Source organism: Erithacus rubecula (genome assembly GCF_903797595.1).
Source record: "Erithacus rubecula genome assembly, chromosome: 27".
In the NCBI taxonomy this organism is placed as follows: domain Eukaryota; kingdom Metazoa; phylum Chordata; class Aves; order Passeriformes; family Muscicapidae; genus Erithacus; species Erithacus rubecula.
Window position 1 is genome coordinate 1454415 of NC_136679.1, and position 21000 is coordinate 1475414.

General features: G+C 49.3%; 2 protein-coding genes across 5 annotated transcripts in view; both read right to left on the reverse strand.

Annotated features, from left to right (window-relative positions):
* Positions 1 to 1755, reverse strand: part of FBXL20 (F-box and leucine rich repeat protein 20) — a 60100-nt gene extending 58345 nt beyond the window's left edge. For 2 of the 3 annotated variants that reach the window (XM_079327585.1, XM_079327584.1), the window contains exon 1: positions 587 to 737. In XM_079327585.1, coding sequence (XP_079183711.1) covers positions 587 to 628 — 42 coding nt within the window. In that variant the 5' untranslated portion in view covers positions 629 to 737. Of the gene's footprint in view, positions 1 to 586; positions 738 to 1588 lie in introns of those variants that run through there. The other variant, XM_079327586.1, reaches the window with a different exon arrangement.
* A 152-nt stretch (positions 1756 to 1907) lies between these two features.
* On the reverse strand, positions 1908 to 20901 carry MED1 (mediator complex subunit 1; the record flags this gene model as incomplete). Of its 2 annotated transcripts, none has more annotated exons than XM_079327567.1 (18): positions 20728 to 20901; positions 18919 to 19025; positions 18273 to 18351; positions 17722 to 17776; positions 16166 to 16298; positions 15661 to 15689; positions 15230 to 15301; positions 14974 to 15048; positions 14549 to 14622; positions 14256 to 14345; positions 13246 to 13357; positions 12895 to 13019; positions 12604 to 12722; positions 10467 to 10668; positions 9131 to 9226; positions 8923 to 9028; positions 4611 to 7883; positions 1908 to 4112 (listed from the first exon to the last, which is right to left on the reverse strand). In XM_079327567.1, the coding sequence occupies exons 1-17, from the start codon at positions 20753 to 20755 to the stop codon at positions 4637 to 4639; spliced, it is 4749 nt and encodes a 1582-aa protein (XP_079183693.1). In that variant the 5' UTR covers positions 20756 to 20901. The 2 variants fall into 2 exon arrangements, with proteins under 2 accessions (XP_079183693.1, XP_079183694.1); XM_079327568.1 differs by lacking the exon at positions 1908 to 4112 and having other exon boundaries at positions 4637 to 7565; positions 7743 to 7883.
* Between the last annotated feature and the right edge of the window lie 99 nt (positions 20902 to 21000).

A 21000-nucleotide genomic window follows, 5' to 3' on the forward strand; every position in this document is an offset into this window, starting at 1 on the left:
CATTACAGACCCACATAGACCGGGGGGAATATCCCCCCAAAAAATGACAAATTTCACACCAATCCCCCCCAAATTCGGGGGTCACAGCCCTGGGTGCCCCCACAGTGACCCCCATTACAGACCCCCATAGATAGGGGGGAATATCCCCCAAAAAATGACAAATTTCACACCAATCCACCCCAAATTCGGGGGTATAAGCCTTGGGTGCCCCCACAGTGACCCCCATTACAGACCCACATAGACCGGGGGGGAATATCCCCCCAAAAAATGACAAATTTCACACCAATCCCCCCCAAATTCGGGGGTCACAGCCCTGGGTGCCCCCACAGTGACCCCCATTACAGCCCCACATTGACGGGGGGGAATATCCCCCCAAAAAATGACAAATTTCACACCAATCCCCCCCAAACCCGGGGGTCACAGCCCTGAGCCCCCCACAATCCCGACCCCATCCAACACCCCCCCCTCTTTGGGATCCAAACCCGGGATGGCGGCGCCCTCATGGCTGAGGGTGGGGGGGTCACACACCCAAAATCCCGCGGCCTCCTCAGGCGGGCCCAGCCCCGCGGCACCGGCCGGGCCTCACCTCAAAGCGGCTCTTAGTGACCCCGTTCATCTCCCTGCGCATGGCGGGGCCGGCGCGGGGCCCGGGGCTGCGGGGCTGCCGGAGCGCGGCCTCCGCCCGGCGCCGCCGCCACCGCCGCGTCCGCTCCGGCCTCAACTTCGACCCAAAACAAAAACACTCGGCACCTGCCAGCAAGGCGAGCGCTCATTGGACAGCGCGGGAGGGAGGGAGGGAGAGGGAATGGGAGGGGAATGAGGGGAGAGGGACGGGGAGAGGGAATGGGAGGGGAATGAGGGGAAGGGGAGAGGGACGGGGAAAGGGAATGGGAGGGGAGAGGGAATTAGAGGGGAATGAGGGGAGTGGGAAATGGAAAGGGAATGAGAGGGGAGAGGTACGGGAGGGGAGGGGGGAGAGGGAATTAGAGAGGAATGAGGGGGAGAGGGAATGAGAGGGGGAGAGGGACGGGGACAGGGGAGCGGGAGGAGGGAAAGGGAGGGGAATGAGGGGGAGAGGAGAGAGGGACCGGGGAGAAGGAACGGGAGGGGGAGAAGGACCGGGGAGAGGGAACAGCGGGGTGGGGAATTAAGGGTTTGGGGTGTCACGGCAGCAAGGGGAGGGGAGAGGGGAACGGGGAGAAAAGGGGAGTGCGGAGAGGAAAGGGAGAGAAGGGTGAGGGGAGGGGTGACGGGAGAGGGACGGGGGAGAGGGAACGGCAGGGGAATGAAGGGTTTGGGGTGTCACGGCAGCAAGGAGAGAGGGGAGAGAGAACGGGGAGAAAAGGGGAGTGCGGAGAGGAAAGGGAGAGGGTCCGGGAAGGGGAGAGGATCTGGGAATGGGAGGGGAATGACGGGGAGAGGGGGAACAGCGGGTGGGGAATGAGGGGCTCGGGGGGTCACGGCAGCAAGGGGAGGGGAGAGAGGAACCGGGAGAAAAGGGGAGCGCGGAGAGGAAGGGAGAGGGTCCGGGAAGGAGGATGGGGGTTGTCCTGGGGGGGACACGCAGCGAGGCTCCCCCCCCACCTACCCCGCAGGCCGCCGCCCCCATCGCGCCGCCGCGCGCGGGCTCCTCCCGCCCCCTCCCGCCGTGCCCGGGGGTGCGGGACCCCCCCCCAAATCCCTGCAGGATCCTCCCCCCGCTGTCCGGGGGGCTGCGGGGCTCGGGGGTCCCGGGGGGAGGGGGGGGTATCCCCCGCCTCTCCGCTCCCTTCCGGGTGCAGCGAGTTCAACCAATCAGCGCGCCGCGTGGCTGTGACGCGCTGCTGACGTCATTCTCGCGGGAAAATCAAGCGTGGCGGGGATGCCCCCGCGCCCCTCCCCCGCCCCAGCACACAGCGCACACCGCGTTGTACCAAAGGGGTTTATTTGCGTGTAAATAAACGTGTTCTCTGCGATATTTCCAAAAAAAGTCGAAATTCCACTTTCCGCCCCCAAAAAAACTGCCGCGGGATATTTACAATTCCAGCGATTTTCCAGCCAGGGATTTATGTACATCATGATAATCCAGGAAAGAACCAAGTTTCTTTTAATCTCCGTGTTCGCCACCTGAGATTAAAAGGTTTGGCTTATATTTAATTTTTCACTTTATTTTATCTTTCTGAATACTGAAAGATGTAAAATAATTGCGAATAAGCAAAAATATTCCAAAAATAAACCATTTTCTCCGAGCCCGAGCACTGACACCCCAAATCCTCCGCGTGGCCACGCCCCTCAGCTCTCCCAGCAATGACGTCACTGGAAGGGGACAGGGCACCAAATTGGGGTGAAAAGCTTTAAAATTGGGACTCTTGCCTCCCACAGTGCTTGAGGGAGACGCTGTTCCCTCTGTTCCCACCTTCCACAGGGGGAATTTTGGATACTGAGCTTTGGTCTGGGTGAGGGGAGAGGAAATGAGTGCAGCTTGTTCCTTTAAAACAGATTTTTGTCTCAATTTTGCTGCTGAATGGGGTCTCCTTTCCAATTTTTAGCAGGAAAACACAGCTCTGGCTGAGGACAAGCCCATCCTGGGGGATTCCCAGCCTGGATTCCAGTTGAAAGTGCTTCTTTTGGAAGGCTGGCTGTGCCAGAGGGGATCAAAGGGTTTTTGTGAAAATAAAACCAGGAGATGGGGGCAGGCAGCTCCACACAGAGCCACTGGAGCAGGATCTCCAGCTGAATTCCTGTGGGATTTTATTCCTGACATCCCCTTTGCAGCACCCCAATCTCCAATTCCAACACTGTCAGGTATCAGCATTTGGATTTAATTCCCATTTTCCTATCGTTCCAAGCTCTGCTGAGGGGGAGCTTGTGGTGTGCAGGACACCAGGAGCAAGGGATATTGGAAAATATGAGAAGGAAAAGTTCTCCAGAGTTGGGGGAAGCTTGGGAGAAATTCCACACTCTGCAGGAGCTTTGGAATTAAATTGGAGGCAGCAGGAAGGGGTGAAAAATCCCTACAATTAACAGGATTGTTGGCAACCTACTAAAAAAACTTTTCCAAAAAGCTGGAAACCAAACAGCTTTCCTGGGGGATCAGCCCAGGATGGGAAATTTCAGTGGTTTAAAAGAAACTCAAATCCTTGACACCTTTTCATGCTGCATCCCCAAAGGTGAAGCACAACCTCATTCCCACAGGGAAATCCAGTGGCAGCAGGATCCTGCTCAGTACATAATTCCAAAGGAGATGTGTTTGCAGAACTCCTGATTTCCCACATTCCTCTTCAGTGAATCAGATGAAGCTGCTTTTAAAAATAAAACACTCTCCTGAGTCTCTTTTCCTTTCAGGGACCACAAGATCAGCCTGGAGAGGATGCCTGAGTCATGCTCCTAATTCCAGCCAAAAGGGGAAAATCCATCTTTTAAGGAAATCAACACTTCTGTAACTCTGATCCCACTCTGGGACTGTTGGTGCAGACAGGAGTTCCTTCCTTTTCCATGGAGATTTGCTGGAATTTCACCAAAGCTGCAGAGCTGCCCAAAGCCACAGGCTCTACCCAAATTCCCATTGGGGGGAAAAACAAGGAGCACGAGGTGTTTCCACATGGAGGTGAATAAATAGCTGAAAGAAATGGGAAGGCAAACCCAAGGCAGCAGCAATCCCTCAGAGCTGGGATAAAAATCCTGATTTCCATGAGGACACAGTGCCCAGCTCATGCCATTGAATGAAGGAATGCAGTGGGGATAAAATAAATTAAAAACCTCGTGGTTTTTCCTTCTTCCAAAGAATTAAAACCCAGCTCTAAAACATTTCCTAAAATAATTACTTGAAAATTTCCTACATCCAAAAGGAGCTTATCCTGAATGGGAAGAGGGCAGAGGGACTGGGATTTCCCAGACCAGCCTATGTCTGATTGCCCCATTTGGGAGCTGCTCCCACATTCCCACACTCACTTTCATCCCCATTAATTCAGACAGGGGATGATAATACTCATAAATTCAGGAAGAATGGGAAGTACCCACAGGCTGCTGGTACTCACATCCTTCTGCACAAACCTTGGATCTCAGAAATACCTTGGAAATACTTTTTTTTTTGTGAAGATAAGTACCCACAGGGTGCTGGTACTCACATCCTTCTGCACAAATCTTGATGACCTGAAAATCTCAGAAATACCTTGGAAATAACTTTTTTTTTTGTGAAGATAAGTACCCACAGTCTGCTGGTACTCACATCCTTCTGCACAAACCTCGATGACCTGAAATTCTCAGAAATACCTTGGAAATACTTTTTTTTTGTGAAGAAAAGTACCCACAGACTGCTGGCACTCACATCCTCCTGCACAAACCTTGGATCTCAGAAATACCTTGGAAATACTTTTTTTTTTTTTGTGAAGATAAGTACCCAGAGTCTGCTGGCACTCACATCCTTCTGCACAAACCTTGGATCTCAGAAATACCTTGGAAATACTTTTTTTTTTTGTGAAGTTCCCACAGGTTTCTGGCACTCACATCCTTCTGCACAAACCTCGATGATCTGAAATTCTCAGAAATCCCTTTTTCCCCCTCCTCTCCAAACACACCCCGTGACGATCAGCGCGGCAAATCGGCGACGAGCCCTTCCTCCCCTCAAAGACCTGCAGCCAGCTGACGTGGGGACAAATTAATTACCAATTAAAGCAACATCCATGAGATCATCATCCTCCTCTCCGATGAGGAACTCGGGGCTGGCGCGGGGCGGCCGCTCTGCCGAGAGGATGGAGCTGCTGCCCATGGCCAGCGACTGCTCGGCCGAGATGGGAGATTTGGACCAGCTCTCTGGTTTCATACCGTGCGATTTCTTCTTGTCCCTGTCCTTATCCCTCTCCCTCTCTCTGTCCCTCTCTTTGTCCTTCACTTTTTTCTTCTCCTTCTTGTGTTTCTTGTGTTTCTCGGCGCCGTAGTCGGGCAGGGGCCGCACGCCGTCGTCGGAGCTGGGGCTGTTCTGGTAGGATTTCTCGGCGATGGAAGAGCCCGACTCGCTCTCGCTGTCGATGTTTTGGGGGGTGTAGGCTGGGGATTTGCTGTGGCTGGGGGAGCAGCGCTCGTGTTTGGGGGTGGAGCCGCTGATCAAGGGGGAGCCGTAGCTTTTGGATGAAGCCATTTGAGGTCTCAAGCCGTCCCCACCTCCTTCTCCAGGTTTCTGCAAGGTTACTTTGGCTTTAATGCTAGGGGAGCCACCATCGTGTTTGCTGATGATGATTTTGGCCACTCCAGTGCTTCCGACGTTTTTGGAATCTGAGTTCTTCTTGGAGGAGTCGACAGATCCTCCAGAAACTGAGACCTTTGACTTCTCCTTGTCGCTCTTCTCCCGCTTTCCCTGGAACTCCCCTCCAGACATGTTGTGTTTGGAGGACATTGTATGGCTTGAGGAATTGGAACTGGGCCCCATCTGCCCATCCATGGGGTCGTCCCCGCCAGGCCCACTCGTCACCACCCCGTGTTTCAGCTTGTCTATGACTGCAGTCAGAGATGGTTTCTTGTTTCTGCTCGGGGACTTGCCTTTGGAGCTGCCATGCTGGTTCTGGGATGAAGACATGGAAGACCCACTGGATGAAAAGGATGATGAAGAGGCCGTGGAGGAATTGGAGGAGGGAGGCGGTTTCTGTGACATAGACCCAGAAGATCCCATTCCTGAAGATGACTTCATGCTCGAGCTCGACCCAGTCCCAGACATGTGGGACCCACCAGAACCTGAACTGATGGGCGACTTCGCTTTAGACGAGGGGGGCGTGCCTGGGACGGGTTTCATGGGAGAGGCGAGTTTGTCAGAACCCCCCGAGGGTCTGGAGTGGGATGGTGAAATGTTTGGTTTGCTCATGGAAGGGTTCATGAGGGATGATGGCTTTCCTTGAGGTTTCATCTTGGTGCTGCCAGAGCCGGTGCTGAGGCCGTGCTTGGTGATGGGGGAGGATCCTGGTTTTCCCACCGACTGCGCCGAGCCCTTGGACTGACCCGAACCAGAACCGCCTTGGCTGGAGTACAGGCTGCTGCTCATCTTTGAGCCAGAAGACCCTTCTGATTTGCTTTTAATTTTGCCTGAGGTTGAAGAGGAGGAAGAAGAGGAGGAGGAGGAAGAATGGCTATGATGGCTTTTGCTGCTGGAGGAGGTGACAGAACCACTACTCGTGTACTGGCCGTGTGAAGACGGTTTGCCAACAGTCACTGTTCCTTTTGGGATCTGAATGGTTATTTTTGGAATAGGAGGAGTAGCTACCCCGGGAGGAGTCTGGGATCTGCCCGAACTCCCAGGAGATTTGGACCCACCTGTGCTTGCTGGTGGCGTGAAGGGCCTGTTGGATGAGCTGTGGGATGGAGATTTCCCATCTGTCTCCTGCTTCTTCCTCTTTGGAAGTTTCTCTTTGCTTTTGCCATCGCTGGACGGGGTCCTGCTGCGCTTCCCTGGCTTCCCATCCATGCCAGCACCTGCCATGGCACCTCCAGACCCATTGCCTTCCTTTACCCGTTTCTGAGACTTCTCTTTTCCTAAATCCCCCGTGTTCAGCAAAGGGCTCTGACCTCCACTGTGGTGCTCCATGATGTCAGAGGACCCCAGTGCTTTGCTGGCAGCTGCAATAATACTAAAATCCACCGTATCGGATGGAGTGCTCCCCTTAAATTTATTTTCCCCCCCGTCAGCCCCCAAAACTTGCACCCCCAAATTAGTTAGAGCTTGGGGGGCATAGCCCTTGAAATCATCAGTGTCACCGCTCTGACTGCTCTCATCAAAGTACTCCTCCCCAAAACCACTCTGGCTCTGACTGTTCAGCAAGTCAGGGTTGAAATCTACCCCATCTGGAAAAAAATGGTTGGAGGAGTCGCTGTTGGGGCTCACAGCGGCGTCCGCGATCAGGTCAGCGGGGTCTGTGTAGGGATTCTCACTGCTGTTGGTCTGAAAAACATCGGGGTCAAAGAGGGCACTTTGTGAATGTCCTGAACTAGAAGAGTCTCTGACTGGAGTCCCAATGGGTGGGCAGTCCTCAGCAGTGGTGGGCAGCTTGGAGGCCTCCTCGGCTATGTCCGAGAGGATGTCGGTGACATCGGCCCCGATGCTGTCCGAGCTGGACAGGCGAACCATCCTCTGGATACTGGGCTGGGCGTGGGGCAGAGCCTGGGGGTATGTGGTGGGAGGAGTGCTGCACTGGCTGGGTGCTGGAGTAATGTGAGGGGTGTCCAAGGTGTCTGCAGTCATGTTGACATCAAAAATGGGGTTCTGGGAGTCAACATCCATGGAAAAGAGCTCCCTCTGGAAATCGTCCTCAGTCTGGTGCTTGGGTTTGTCGGCTGGCATGCGGGATTTTTTTTTCTTTTGTTTATTCCCCCCAGGGCCCATTTCCATTCTGGGGGAGCCAGAGGAAGAGTTCTGCCTTTCCAGAGGGCTGCTCCCATACAGAGTGGAGAAATCCTGAGGGGGATTCTCCTTAAGAAGGTTCATGAGCATGGGGTGGTTCTTGGTGTTGCTGGCTGGTGAGGATACTGGTGGTGGTGTGTGGTGGGGAGGGGTTGGACTTGAACCAATGGTAGACCCCACATTCCCTGTGATCTGCAACAAACTAGTGAGAATAGGGTTCTGAGACACTTTGCTGAAGTCTTCCCCATGGCCCACCGAGTCATGCCTCTCTTTCATGCTTATGCTCATGTTAAACAAAGTAGTGATGGGCCCCCCAGGAAAAGTGTTGGTTGGGGTGGTGGTCCCGCTCATTGGGTTGCTGCCTGTGGTCATGCCATACCCTGGGCTGCTGGCTGGGGGCAGGTTTTTCTTCACCATGTCTTCAACTGTCTCTGCAATGAGGGACAGGGCTGGTGTGTCAGCTTGGATGGTTTCTGCTTTCCTACGGATGGCTCTCATGGTGACAGGGATGGACATGCACCTGCAAGACACAGCACAGGGTCAGGGTGGGGCTGCCTGCCCCCACAAAGCTCACTGGGGAGATTTTACACCTCCAGCAGGTGGGAAATGAGCACTCAGGGGTTTGCACAGCAGCAGCAGGTCCAGTTTTTATCCAGTCTGCTTGGATTCACTCTTATCCCAACACCCCTACTCACCTGCACTTGCAATCACAGAGGGAGAATGAATCAATTATCCCTAATAACTGATAGCTGACAGGTCATTATCTGGTAGTTACAAAGCACAGGGTGCCATCATAGAATCATGGAATGGGTTGGTCTGGAAAGGGCTTTAAAGCCCATCCAGTCCCACCCCTGTCAGGGCAGGGACACCTCCCCCTGTCCCAGGGTGCCCCAAGCCCTGCCCAGCCTGACCTTGGGCACTGCCAGGGGTCCAGGGGCAGCCACTGCTGCTCTGGGCATCCTCACAGGGAAGAATTTCTTCCCAATATCCCACCTAGAGCCACTGTTTCAGTTTTCATTCCCCTTTGTTCTGTCTTCATGAAGGAATCTGGGTTGTTACTCCAATTCTGGCAGAAAACACCTTCATCAAAGCTTGGCAAACTTGATTTCCTACAACCTCATAAAAATCCTTGGATGGATCAGGTTGGAAGAGCTTAAAGCTCATCCAGTCTCACCCCTCTGCCATGGGCAGGGGCAGCTTTTTAAGCTCAAAAATCAGTGATAACCAATAATTCTGGTGATAACATCACATTCTCCTCAGGGATAACAAATCTATAACATGCTGCAAGCAAAACCAGTGGTTCCCACTCAAAAGGTGACAGGAGAGTTGTGCCCTGTGAATGTCCTGCCCTGTTCTGAATGTGACTGAGGTGAGGGAAACCACATTCAAAAATAAGTAGCTGTAGTTCAATGCCTGGCATTGAATTTTCAGCATGGCACTGAGTTCTTCTCTCTTCCAAACAAGCACAGAGCAGCTCCAGAACTGCTGGACAAACACAAGATGGAGCAGAACTCATCTGTGTGACTGGGAGCACAAGGTGAGACAAAATCCCAGCTTACCTTTGAACAACTTTGGCAATAAAATCATCTGTACAGATGAGGGCATCAGACAGCCCTTTGTACAGCTTACAGTTCACATGGCTGGAGTCCTGCACATCCATCACCACTGCAAGAGAGCAGGGAGACATCAAAATCCTGCACACAGGCAGTGAAAACCCTGCCAGCCCTCCCAAAAAATGCTGCTCCTGCTGCCCCTGAGCCCACTCACCACACACCAGGGAGTCATTCACAGGGTGCTGGAAGGACACACTGAAACAGGAGTCAGAGAGAGGACAAACTTCAAACTGCAGGATCCCAGGAGAATCTGAAAGACAGGAGAACCATGAACTGAGGGAACAGTGGAGATGAGTTCTAGTGAAAACAAATTTGGGTCTTGTCTGAACAAGTCCAGGTCATGCACCAGCCAAACTGTATTTAGCTATTTTTCTCCATATTTAGCTGTTTTCTCCATATTTTGCTGCCTAGTTGTTTTTCTGCTTCTTCACATGCTTAACTTCTATTTCTTAGTGCACAAAATAAACCATTTTCGGGTGTTTTTCTGCAACTTGTTAAAACCCTTCAAAGCCATTAAAACATAAATTGTACTAAATCAAGAGAAAAAGAGCTAAAAACCAGAATACTGAAATTAAAAATCCAATATAAAGGTGGGCAGTAAAATTTTAAACAACCACCAATCATTGTACCTGAAAAGCTTTGTGCAAAGCACATGAACAGTATAAAAACACCAATCAAAAAATGCATAGTTGTGTAAACAGTAATCTTAAAATGTATAATTAAAGCTAAAAAGCAAACAATAAATCAGCTTCTGCATAATCATGTTAATTTGCTGTCCAAAAGTTCTGTTTCTCCCACAATGTACCAGAGCCTCAAAACCCCTAAACAGAGGGGGAAAAAATAAGGGAAGCAGCAGACTTTGTTTTTATGAGGAAAACTGCCCAAAGTCCATAATTCCCACTTCATTTTTTTTTTGGAGGGGGTGAAACACTAATCTTAGAAAATTAGGATTTTAGTTACCTTGCTGAAAATAATTAAAGTTAGAAGGGGATAGTTATCTGAAACTTAAATAATTGATTGTCTGTCATTTTATGTTTGCTCAGCTGTGTTTACAATGGGAAAAGAAGAAACTAGTGAGCAGAACCAAAGGAACATGGACAATGCAACCAGAAACCCATTCTTTGAAAAACTGGACTGTCCCTTGAAATTATTTGTATTGTCACTGATAGAAAAGTCAAGAGTTTTGGGTGAGGAAGACTCAACTTACTTCCTCCTTTGAAGACCCCTCCCCACAAAAACAACGCCAGACTTAAATTAAGAAGTCAATCAATACTCAATTCAAGCTAATTACCAATGAAGTGAGGGATGGGAGGGGCTGTTATTATGAATATATATTTGTTAGAATCCTTTGTCAATAAATAAACTCTGTGATCACCTGTGATTTTGCAGTGTGTATTAGAGGATTACCTCCAATGAATAAATTCTTAGAGAGGATTTTATCCACCGCTGTCAGACCAATACTGATATTTTGGCCATTCAGGGGCACCCACCTTCCTTCAGGACTGTTCTCTTGACACAGCTGCCAATGAGGGTGTTGTAGGCAACCTGGTGGCGGATCAGGCTGAGGATCAGGGGCACCCTGCCAGGGTGCTGGAAGGCAATTTTGCTGAGCAGAGTCCCCTGCAGGCTCCGTCCGTCCGGGAGAGGAGCGTCCTTGTTCAGGAAGTAACAGTGTTGCTGTCCTGGGAGAGCCTGACAAACAGTCTGTGTTGGGGTGCAATACAGGATGTGCCCAGAAATGTGGATTTTGTCACCTGATGTTGAAGGGTTGGGGTAGTGACAGTGATCTCCTGGCACATATTATCTGTTCATGGGCCTGCTTTTAACTAGCTGGGCAATCATCTTTATCCATCATCCATCCTCCCTCCAGGAGATATCTCCTGTTAATGGGTCAGGTGTTAAACCAGGTGAGACAGTGATTCTTATCTCTGTGGGGATATCTCCTGTTAATGGGTCAGGTGTGTCAGTCATCTTCATCTTTCTACAGCCCATCCTTCATCCGGGAGATATCTCCTGTTAATGGGCAATAGTTAAAAATTGGTGGGGCAGCCATTCTTATCTCCCTGGGAGATATCTCCTGCTAATGGGCCAGGGGTTATACCAGGTGGGACAGTGATCCTTATCTCTGTGCGGATATCTCTTGTTAATGGGTCAGGTGTTAAAAACCAGCTGGGCAATCATCTTTATCTTCCCACAGCCCATCCTCCCTCCAGGAGATATCTCCTGTTAATGGGTCATTGTTTAAAACTGGGTGTGGCAGTGATTCTTATCTCTGTGGGGATATCTCCTGTTAATGGGCCATTGTTTAAAACTGGGTGTGGCAGTGATCTTTATCTCCTGGCACACATTATCTGCTAATGGGCCATCTTTAAACCAGCTGGGCAATCATCTTTATCCTTCCACAGCCCATCCTCCCTCCAGGAGATATCTCCTGTTCATGGCCAGTGAGTCCCAGGGCATGGCTGATAAAATTCCATCATCCCACTGGGAGATGCTCCAGCCAGGGGAGGAGCCAAACATTTCCTGCCCAGATAAAAACTGAGATTTTCCATCTTTCCACTGGAGTCCAGAGGAAAGCCAGACCCTTCCACATCATCCCTGGAGCTCCAGAGGAAACTGCACCTTCTCCAGGAGCACTGCTCCAGCTGAGCCACATCTGCCCCTGCAGGAGGATGCAGCACCATGGAATGGGACTGTGCCACCACCCTGACTGACTGACTGTGTCAGCTTGGATTCTGACTCTGGCAGGGTTTGGGGATTGTTCTTTGTAATACTTCTATTTTAATTTTCCTAGTGAAGAACTGTTATTCCTAATTCCCATATCTACCTGAGAGCCCCTTAATTTCAAAATTATAATAATTTGGAGGGAGGGGGTTTATATTCTCCATTTCAAAGAGAAGCTCCTGCCTTTATTGAGAGACACCTGTCCTTCAAACCAGGACACAATTCCTGTTTCAGAAGGGGGTAACAGACATCCAGCAGTGCCCAGATGTCACTGACACCACATGACCTTTCTGGTTGATAGGGATAAACATTGAGGATGTTTTCCTTCTGCTCTGAACAAGGAAAACATGATTTTAATTCCTCAGAAATACTGCCCAACAGCATTCATTATTCCCACTAAAAGTTTCACACTGATGGCATCTCTTCTGGGCAGATAATCCTCTCACTCATCCCCAAATTTAAGGATTTCTCCTAAAATACTGCAATTTATTCAGACACACATCAAAAAAGGAAGGAATAGATTCTGGGAAGGCTCAGCCTCTCTGCTCTCCTGAAGCTGTACAACATCAAATCATTTTCAATACCTAATTTTCCTAAGTACCATGGTCATCACAGAATCATGGAATGGTTTGGGTTGAGAGGACATTAAACCCCACCCAGTACCACAGACTGGGACCATTCCCACCACCCCAGATTGCTCCACGCTCTGTCCAACTCAACACTGGAAACTGCCAGGGCTGGGACAGCCACAACATCTCAGGAAACCTGTGCCAGAGCCCTGAATCCCAATGCTTGAAGAACAAGTTTTATCAGTGAATAAGCACAGAGCCCATTTTGTTTACCCCACTTGGAAGGCCCTGAATGCTGTGGGGGTGTCCCAGGCTGGCTGGAGCTCACACTTACTGCGTAGAAGTGCATGTTGTGGTTCAGGGGCACAGGATCAGCCTCCTTGGACAACTCAAACTGTGTGATCAGCTCATACAGGGGCACAAAGGTGGGAGCTGTGTCGAACAGTGGGATACCTGAGGGGACAGGACAGCATGGAATGATGGCACCTGGGAGCCAAGGGTGCAAGTTTCACTGAAAACCCCAAGCAACTCCCCTGGCACATGCTAAAAAACACCAGGATTTACTGATAGAAAAGAGGGAACATTGATAAAACCCCAGAGATGTGACTGGCAGGTGTGAACCCACCTGTGCAGTTCTGCAGCTTCTGGATGAAAGCTCGAGACACTGGAATGGGACGTGGGAACTTCAGGAAGAAACAAGCTGGCAGGTCCACACTGTTGGCACTGGTGATGGAGGAGAAAGATGGAGTTCTGGAAGATTGGGAGGAACAAGAGGTGCTGTGAGCTGTTGGGCTTCTGCTGTCACTTACATAACATTTATGTTTGCTCCAATCCATGCTGTTACACCTGAGAAATGAAGGCCCTCCTCAGAAACACCTGAAACAGGCATTTCTTGGCCTGAAGGCAGCACGTGTGGAATTCACCAAATGCTGTGACAATCCCCCAGCTGAGTGCTGGCCTGGGGTGCTGCCCTTACCCTTTGCTGTCCACAGGATGGGAGCCCATGATGAGTGGAGCAATTGGAAGTTTGTGCATTGCCATGGTTCCCTCGACTGTCACCGACACGTTCATACCCAGCGAGCGAGGAACTGCAGGGGAAGAACCCAACAAGGACATGAGCTGATGGAAAAAAAAACCCACCAGTGGAAAGGTTTGTGGATTAAATATGAATTAAATATGTTCTCCATCCCTGGAAGTGTTCAAGGACAAGTTGGATGGGGTTTGGAGCAATCTGGGATAGTGGAAGGTGTCCCTGCCCATGAAGTGAATGAGATTTAGGGTTTCCTCCCATACAAAATATTCTGTGATTCTATAAAATATCACTCTGGCTCCCTCCACAAGAGTTCACTGTTCACCCCCAAGGACCAAATGAACAACAGCCAAACTGACTGTTCTACCCAAAGCTCCATTTCCCTCTTGCCAGGTGGATCAATTGCATCATTCTCAAAATATTTTCCAAACACATTCGGGAGTTCATAGTTTGCTCTTTGCAAAGCAAAACAAATAATGATTTTGGATAAATTCCTCCTCTTTTTACCCTGACAACTGGAGCTTGGTTTTGGCATTGTAACAAGAGCCAGATGTCCATGCATCAAAACAATCTTCCAGTAGGATGGGAGAGGCATGAGGCTGGATGGGGCCCTGAGGAAAACCTGGGATAGTGGAAATTGTCCCTGCCCATGGCAGGGAATTGGAACTGGATGAGCTTTAAGCTCCCTCAAAACCCAAACCATTCTGGGATTTTGTGGTTTTATTCAGACAACAAAACAAATTTCATGTTAAAATGAGATTTGACTGCAAGGGGAAAAGGCTCTGCCTGCAAAGTGTGACCCCATGACCCCACAGAGCTCAGCTCCAACTCCAGCACACCTGAGCCAGAGTTCAAACCTGGGCTCTTCAAACCCACCAGGGTTTAAAGTCCCAGAGTGATTGTCCTGCTGGACAGGCTGGAATTCTGCTTCCTTCCCTTCTCCACAGCTCACCTACCATTGTTCTCATGCAGAACCATGGGGGCTCCAGTGCCATCCTCAAATAAATCATAGGGGGAGACATAATATTTGAGGTTCATCAGGAGACCTGGGGGAGAGAAACTCCTGATGAGACATCCTGAGAAATCAGCCTGCTCATCCCCACAAAGCCACACAAACACCCCAAGATTCTGTCTCTCTTTTATTTTATTATTTTCCATTAGTTAATGTGGAAACTATCACCCATACTGAGGAGCAGGAATAAATAAATTGTTGTTAATCCCTTTTTTTTTAAGAGTGAATCACAGGTACCTCCACTCCTGGGGGTGAGATAGCCAACACTGCCATGGAGGATCTTGTCCAGGGGGTTTGCATTGGTGGCTTGCCTGCAAGAGGAAATCACAGTCTGAAACAAACCACAGCCACACCTGAAGCCAAAATTCATGTGCTGAGACTGAATTCAACTCAAAATTCACATTTCTGGGACCCAAAAAGAGATTGATCCTAAATTTCACATTGCACAAGAAAAACAAAAGCTGCTTGACCCTCCACAGCATGGCTGGTTTATCAGAGAATCTACAGCAGTGAAACATGGCCAAAAGCTTTCTCAAATTAAAACACAAAATCACTGAACCCACCTAGCTACAAACTTTTTATTTTGCCTTTTAGATTCTCTTCCTGCAGTTAAAAAGGAATTTCTCAGAGCTCTAAGCATTTATAAATATTTACAAACTTACCAGTACATCCCAGCCATCTTTTGGAGATCCAACTCCAAGGACTGCAGAGCCAAGTACATTTTAGTTTTAAGTTTGCTTAGGGAAAAAACAAAAAAACAAACAATAAAACAATATAAGAAATTTTGAAAGGAACTGTGCAGTGCAAACCTACAAACTTGGAGGGTTTTTTTTTTCATTTATATGTGTGGGTATAAATAAATGTATTCTAAACTTGGCTCATTTTATATATGTGGATATAAATATATCCTGTACTTACTTGTCCCCTGGCAGCTTATACAGATTCACAAGTCCCCTCAGATGCTTTGAAAACTCATCAAAATTTTTCTCTCTGAAAGGAAAAAGGGAAGAAAAGTTACCAAATATTCAAATTACTAACAGATAGGGTTCATTTTAAAAAGTGACATTAAGAAAGATGCTGAGCCACTTAAAAAAAAAAAATAACAACTTGCTGCATGAAAATGTATCCTTTAAATGATTCAGCTTTAATGTGCTGTGGGCTTTGAAGATACCTTGCACAGCAGCCAGAATCACAAGATCTGAGCCAAAAAATCTGAGAAAATCCCCTGGAGAAGTGAAGACACTTGGTGGGGAAGGAACAGTTGTGAAGAATTTTGTGTTTCCAGACATCAAATAACATCAGATCATCAGAGCAAAGAGAAAACACAACAAGCCACCCCTGTCACTCACCTCAGATGTTGCACCAGCTCTGGACAGCTCTGCAAAGGAAAGAACACACAAAGATGTCAGTGTGGAATGCAGCCACTCCAGGTTTACACAGGGATATTAAAGATGAGCTTTTTTGAGGAGAGGCCAATCAAACACCAAATTCAAACTCTTCTCCACATGTACAAGGGCAGTAAAACCATTTTACCCCAGCATTAGAAATTTTAAAAATTTCTATTGTCAGATTTGAGCTTTGTAAGAATAATTTCCCTTTCCTCTCCTTGAAAACACAGCAATAACTTCCATAAAATTATCAGAAACATTGAGGTAACTTCTTCAAATAATTTTGAATCTATAGTGTGCATAGATTAGAAAATCCCACAGGAGCAAACTACTCCATGGAGGATTTTAGAAGGAAAATTAGATTCCCATTAGAAGGAGCAGCAAGGGTGGAACTCTGAGTCTAAGGGAATAAACAAAACCTATTTCCTCTGCTCAAAATAAACCCCAAAAGCACAGGGATACACACCACAGGGTTTTCTCCATGGTGAGCCACCTTGACATCACAGAGCAGCCCAGTGGGGTCCAGCTGCACCTCCACATAAAACATGTCAGAGGTGATGTAACACTCGGTGCCGTTCGCACTCAGGTGGGAGCCCAGGCTTGGGAGGAACAGAGCAAAAATTGCTGTGAGATGGACACAAAACCTCCAAAAAACCTCCACAAAACCTCCCAATCCAACCCCAGAAAACCCCCACAAAACCTCCCAATCCAACCCCAGAAAATCCCCAATCCAAGCACACAAAACTCCCACAAAACACGCAAAAAACTGCCCAGTCCAAGCACTAAAAAACCCCCACAAAACCCCCCAATCCAACGCCACAAAAACCCCAGTCCAATCCCACAAAACCCCCACAAATCCCTCCAGTCAAACCCCACAAAACCCCCAAAAACTTCCACAATCCAACCACTAAACCTCCCTAACCCAAGCACACAAAATCCCACAAACCAAGCACACAAAACTCCAAAATTCAAAGACCTCAAATCCAAACACACAGAATCTCAAAATACAACCACACAAAATCCCCAATCCAAGCACACAAAACCCCACAATCCAAGCACACAAAATCCCAAATCCAGGCACACAGAATCTCACAATCCAACCATAAACCCACCCAATTCAATCACACTAAACCTCACAATCCAAGCACACAAAAATCCCAAATCCAAGCACAAAACTCCACAATCCAAGCACACAAAAATCCCAAATCCAAGCAGACAGTATCTCACAATCCAAGCAGACAGAATCTCACAATCCAAGCACACAAACCCCACAATCCAAGCACACAAAATCCCAAATCCAGGCACACAGAATCTCACAATCCAACCACATAAACCCCCCCAATTCAATCACACTAAACCTCACAATCCAAGCACACAAACCCTCACAATCCAACCACATAAAATCCCACAATCCAAGCACAAAACTCCACAATCCAAGCACACAAAAAACCCAAATCCAAGCAGACAGAATCTCACAATCCAAGCTCACAAAACCCCAAATCCAGGCACACAGAATCTCACAATCTAAACTCACAAACCCCCACAATCCAAGCACACAAACCCCCACAATCCAAACTCATAAAACCCTACAATCCAAGCACACAAAATCCACAATCCAAGCACACAAAACCCACAATCCAAGCACACAAACCCCCACAATCCAAACTCATAAAATCCCACAATCCAAGCACAAATCCCCACAATCCAAGCACACAAAAACCCCAATCAAACCACACAAATCCCTACAACCTAAGCTCACAAATCCCCCCAATCCCAGCCCCACAAGGCTCTGCTGGGGCAGGGAAGCAGCAGAACTCTTGAGCCTGAGGAGGAGCCTCACCCTCTCTGCCGGGCGATGGACTCCAGGCATGGCAGGAAAAACCCCACAACTCCAACAAAAACCCCAAATCCAGGCACACAGAATCCCACAATCCAAGCACAAAACCTCCCAAACCCAAGCCCTACAAGGCTCTGCTGGGGCAGGGAAGCAGCAGAACTCTTGAGCCTGAGGAGGAGCCTCACCCGCTCTGCCGGGCGATGGACTCCAGGCGATCGGTCATGGCAGGCAGAGATGACACTGCATGGAGGGGACAAAACCAAAATTTAGGGGAATGATCCCACATTCCCTAAGGAATAAACCAAATCTCAGCTGGTGATTCCCTCCCACTGTCCCATGTGCAGCTGCACAGGACCTGTGATTAAACACAGACATGAGGGTCAGCACAGAGAAACCCAAATATTCCCAAAGTGCAAGGAGAGAATGGAATTTCCTCTGCAAATGGAATCCAGGTGTGGGAACTCACATCTGGAATGGTTTGTCTTGGGAGGGATTTCATCCCAGAGTGCTCCAAGCCCTGTCCAACCTGGTCTGGGACATTTCCAGGGATGGGACAGCCACAGCTGCTCTGGTGAAAAAGAGGATTTTCCCAATAAAAGCAGCACAGCCAGTCCTGACTGTCCTGCCTGGCACTGAGCTCAGTGTGCTGATGAACCCCTGAATATTAAATACCCCTGTGTGCTTTTTATGTGCTTTTTCTATAGGGTTTTCCACCCTGTGGAGAGCACACACCAACCTTTCAGGGCCTTCTGTAGGGTCTCCAAGCAGCTCACCAGGTGTTGGTGTCCCCCTGAGTTCAGCACCACTCGTTTTTCCTTGGGCAGACAGAAGAAAAAAAATGTCATTTTCCTTTGGATCTCAATAGGAGGGAATTAGACAACTTTTGAGCAGTCAAGTGAGGTTAATTTAGATAATTAAAAGCAGCTTAAGTTTCAGTCCCAAATTACAACATCCTGATTTCTGTAGGTGGTCAGTATCTGATTGCATGCAGATTACAAAGGCAGGCCTGGAATTGAGTTATTTTCTTTTAAGCACCTGTAAGAACAGAATGTAACAACTTTTTTGATAGATCTAAGATGAGAGTTTTAGAAGTAAGGACAGTAAAATAAAGAGCCAGGAAACTTTTAATACCTGAATATGGGCAGGAGGCTTTGCTGGAGCTCTCCCCTGCCTCCTGCTCCTCTTTCCCCCACCCAGACCAATATTTCCAACCTATTTTTAACTAAGCCAACACTTGAGTGTTGAGTGTCACTAAAAACTGCTCCACAAAACAATATCCTGGAAGGAGATGAGTAGCAGAAAACACAGATTTGACTCTTTTCCTGGCACTGAGCTGACAATTAATCTGTAAGAGCATCAGGTCCTGCTCAGAGCAGCCTCACCATGACCTGCCGGACCAACTTCATGGTTTCTGTCCAGGGTCTGTTCTGGCTGTACTTGGAGTGGAGCTTTTCCAGGAGGGAGCTCATCTTGTTCAGCTTCTCTGCCTCTGTGACACAGCAACAGTCAGCAAAAAGAAAGTTTTAATCAGTTTAAGAATCCTTTCCCACCTTGAAGATGACTTCAGAGAATTTGCTTAGTGTTGGTTTAACCCAGACCTGGAGGTGAGGTAAATGTTATGGAATATCCCAAGCTGGTGAAACTAAAGGATGATGAAAATCCTATTTTCCTGTTTGGGAAATGCCCAGCTCCTGTTCTGCACAATCCCTGAGTGATGTGGCCCCAGCAGGTTCAGTTCTGTCAGGGTCTGGGTCAGGAAACATGGTGCACTGAGGTGGAGTTTTGTGTCCTGGATTTTCCCCTTGTTCTCTCTCTCAACTTCTTGAAACTCCTTCACACCTTCCATCATCAAAAATCTCAAATAAGTCATCCCAGTTGTCACAAATTCTGTGCTCAGATAGACAGCAAGGCACAGGGGAGTGGCTGGAGCAGTGCCAGGGAGGTTTAGGTTGGATTTTGGGAAAGGTTCTTCCCCCAGAGTGGTTGGGCACTGCCAGGTTCTCCAGGGAATGCTGAGGAACATTCCAGTGACAGCTCCAGGAGTGTTTGGACAGTGCTCTCAGGCACAGGGTGGGATTGTTGGGGTGTCTGTGCAGGGATGGGAGTTGGGCTTTGATGGTCCTGTGGGTTCCTTCCAGCTCAGGACATTCCATGACCCCACAATTAGCTCAGAGCTGAGAGTTGGTGTCCCCTCAGAGCTGCTCCACAGGCAGGACAAAGCTCCACGTGCTGGGAGGAGCTAGAGCAGTGCCTGAGTGACCAAAAGGTGACAAAGAGGCCTCCAGGAACACTCAAATCCTGTATTTTATTTATTTTATTTCCAAGACACAGAGTATTCCACACTCCAATGTCAAAAAAAAAAATCCTGGTGGACATGATTCCAGAATAAACCCTGTCCCCAGCCCCAGAGGGTCCAAGGCAAACGTGACATTTTAGTGTCACCTCACAGGATGCTGTGACTTCCACCTGCCAAATTTCCACAGTTTGTGTTTCTTATTGATGCTCTCCCAGCCCACAGACCTCATGCTGAGTCCTCCATATCCAAGTGTAAGGAATGTGTGCTGGATATTTTGGAGTTTCCTGCTCTGGAGCCATTCCAAACCCACCTGCACCCCCTGCCCTGGCAGAGGGGTTGGACTGGGTGATCTCCAAAGATCCCTTCCAACCCCAGCTATTCTGGGGTTTTGGTTTCAAATCTTTACATCTCTCAGCTGCACCAACACGGGATGCTGAAGTGGGAAGCTGGTCCAAACCCTTTCCCCAACCAAAATGCAGAATCCCAGAGAGAGCAGAATTCCCATCCCCAGCTGGGTGTGGAATATCTGCAGAGAGGAAAATCCACACCCTGCCCTGGCAGCAGTCCCAGGGCTCTGACACCCTCAGCAAATAAAATCTTCCTCGAGTCGAGGTGGAACTGGCTGTGTTTCGGTTTCTGGCCATTGCTCCTCGTCCTGCCTGAGAAGCGAGCAGAGACTGGAGACATTTGTAGGGATTGATGATTTCCTATCAGCCTTCCCCACATAACCAGGCCCGGCTCCGCGGTCCCTCCTCACCACAGAGACACCTCAAATCGCCTTTGCGACCCTCTCCCGGTTCACCTTATGGGCGACACCTCAGCACCGGAGCCTGGGATGCACCGGGCCCGCTGCTTCCCTCAGGGGCCGCCGGGACCCCCCGCGCCCCTCACTCACCCTCGGCGCTGCCCGGCGCTGCCTTCATATTGCAGGGACAGAGAGAGGGAGCGGGACCGGCAGCGGGCGCGGAGCGGCGGCGGCGGCCGGGCCGCCCTCGCCCTCACACGGCGGCGGCCGCCGCCATGGCTGCGCCCGCGGCTGCGCTCCCGCGCTCTCGCGAGACTCCGCCGCGCCCACGGGGGGTGGGCGTGGCTTGAGGGCCAGCACGCCCCGCCCCCTCCGCTTCCTGCAAGCGCGGCGGCGGGCTGTGTGCAGCCCTAACGGAGCATT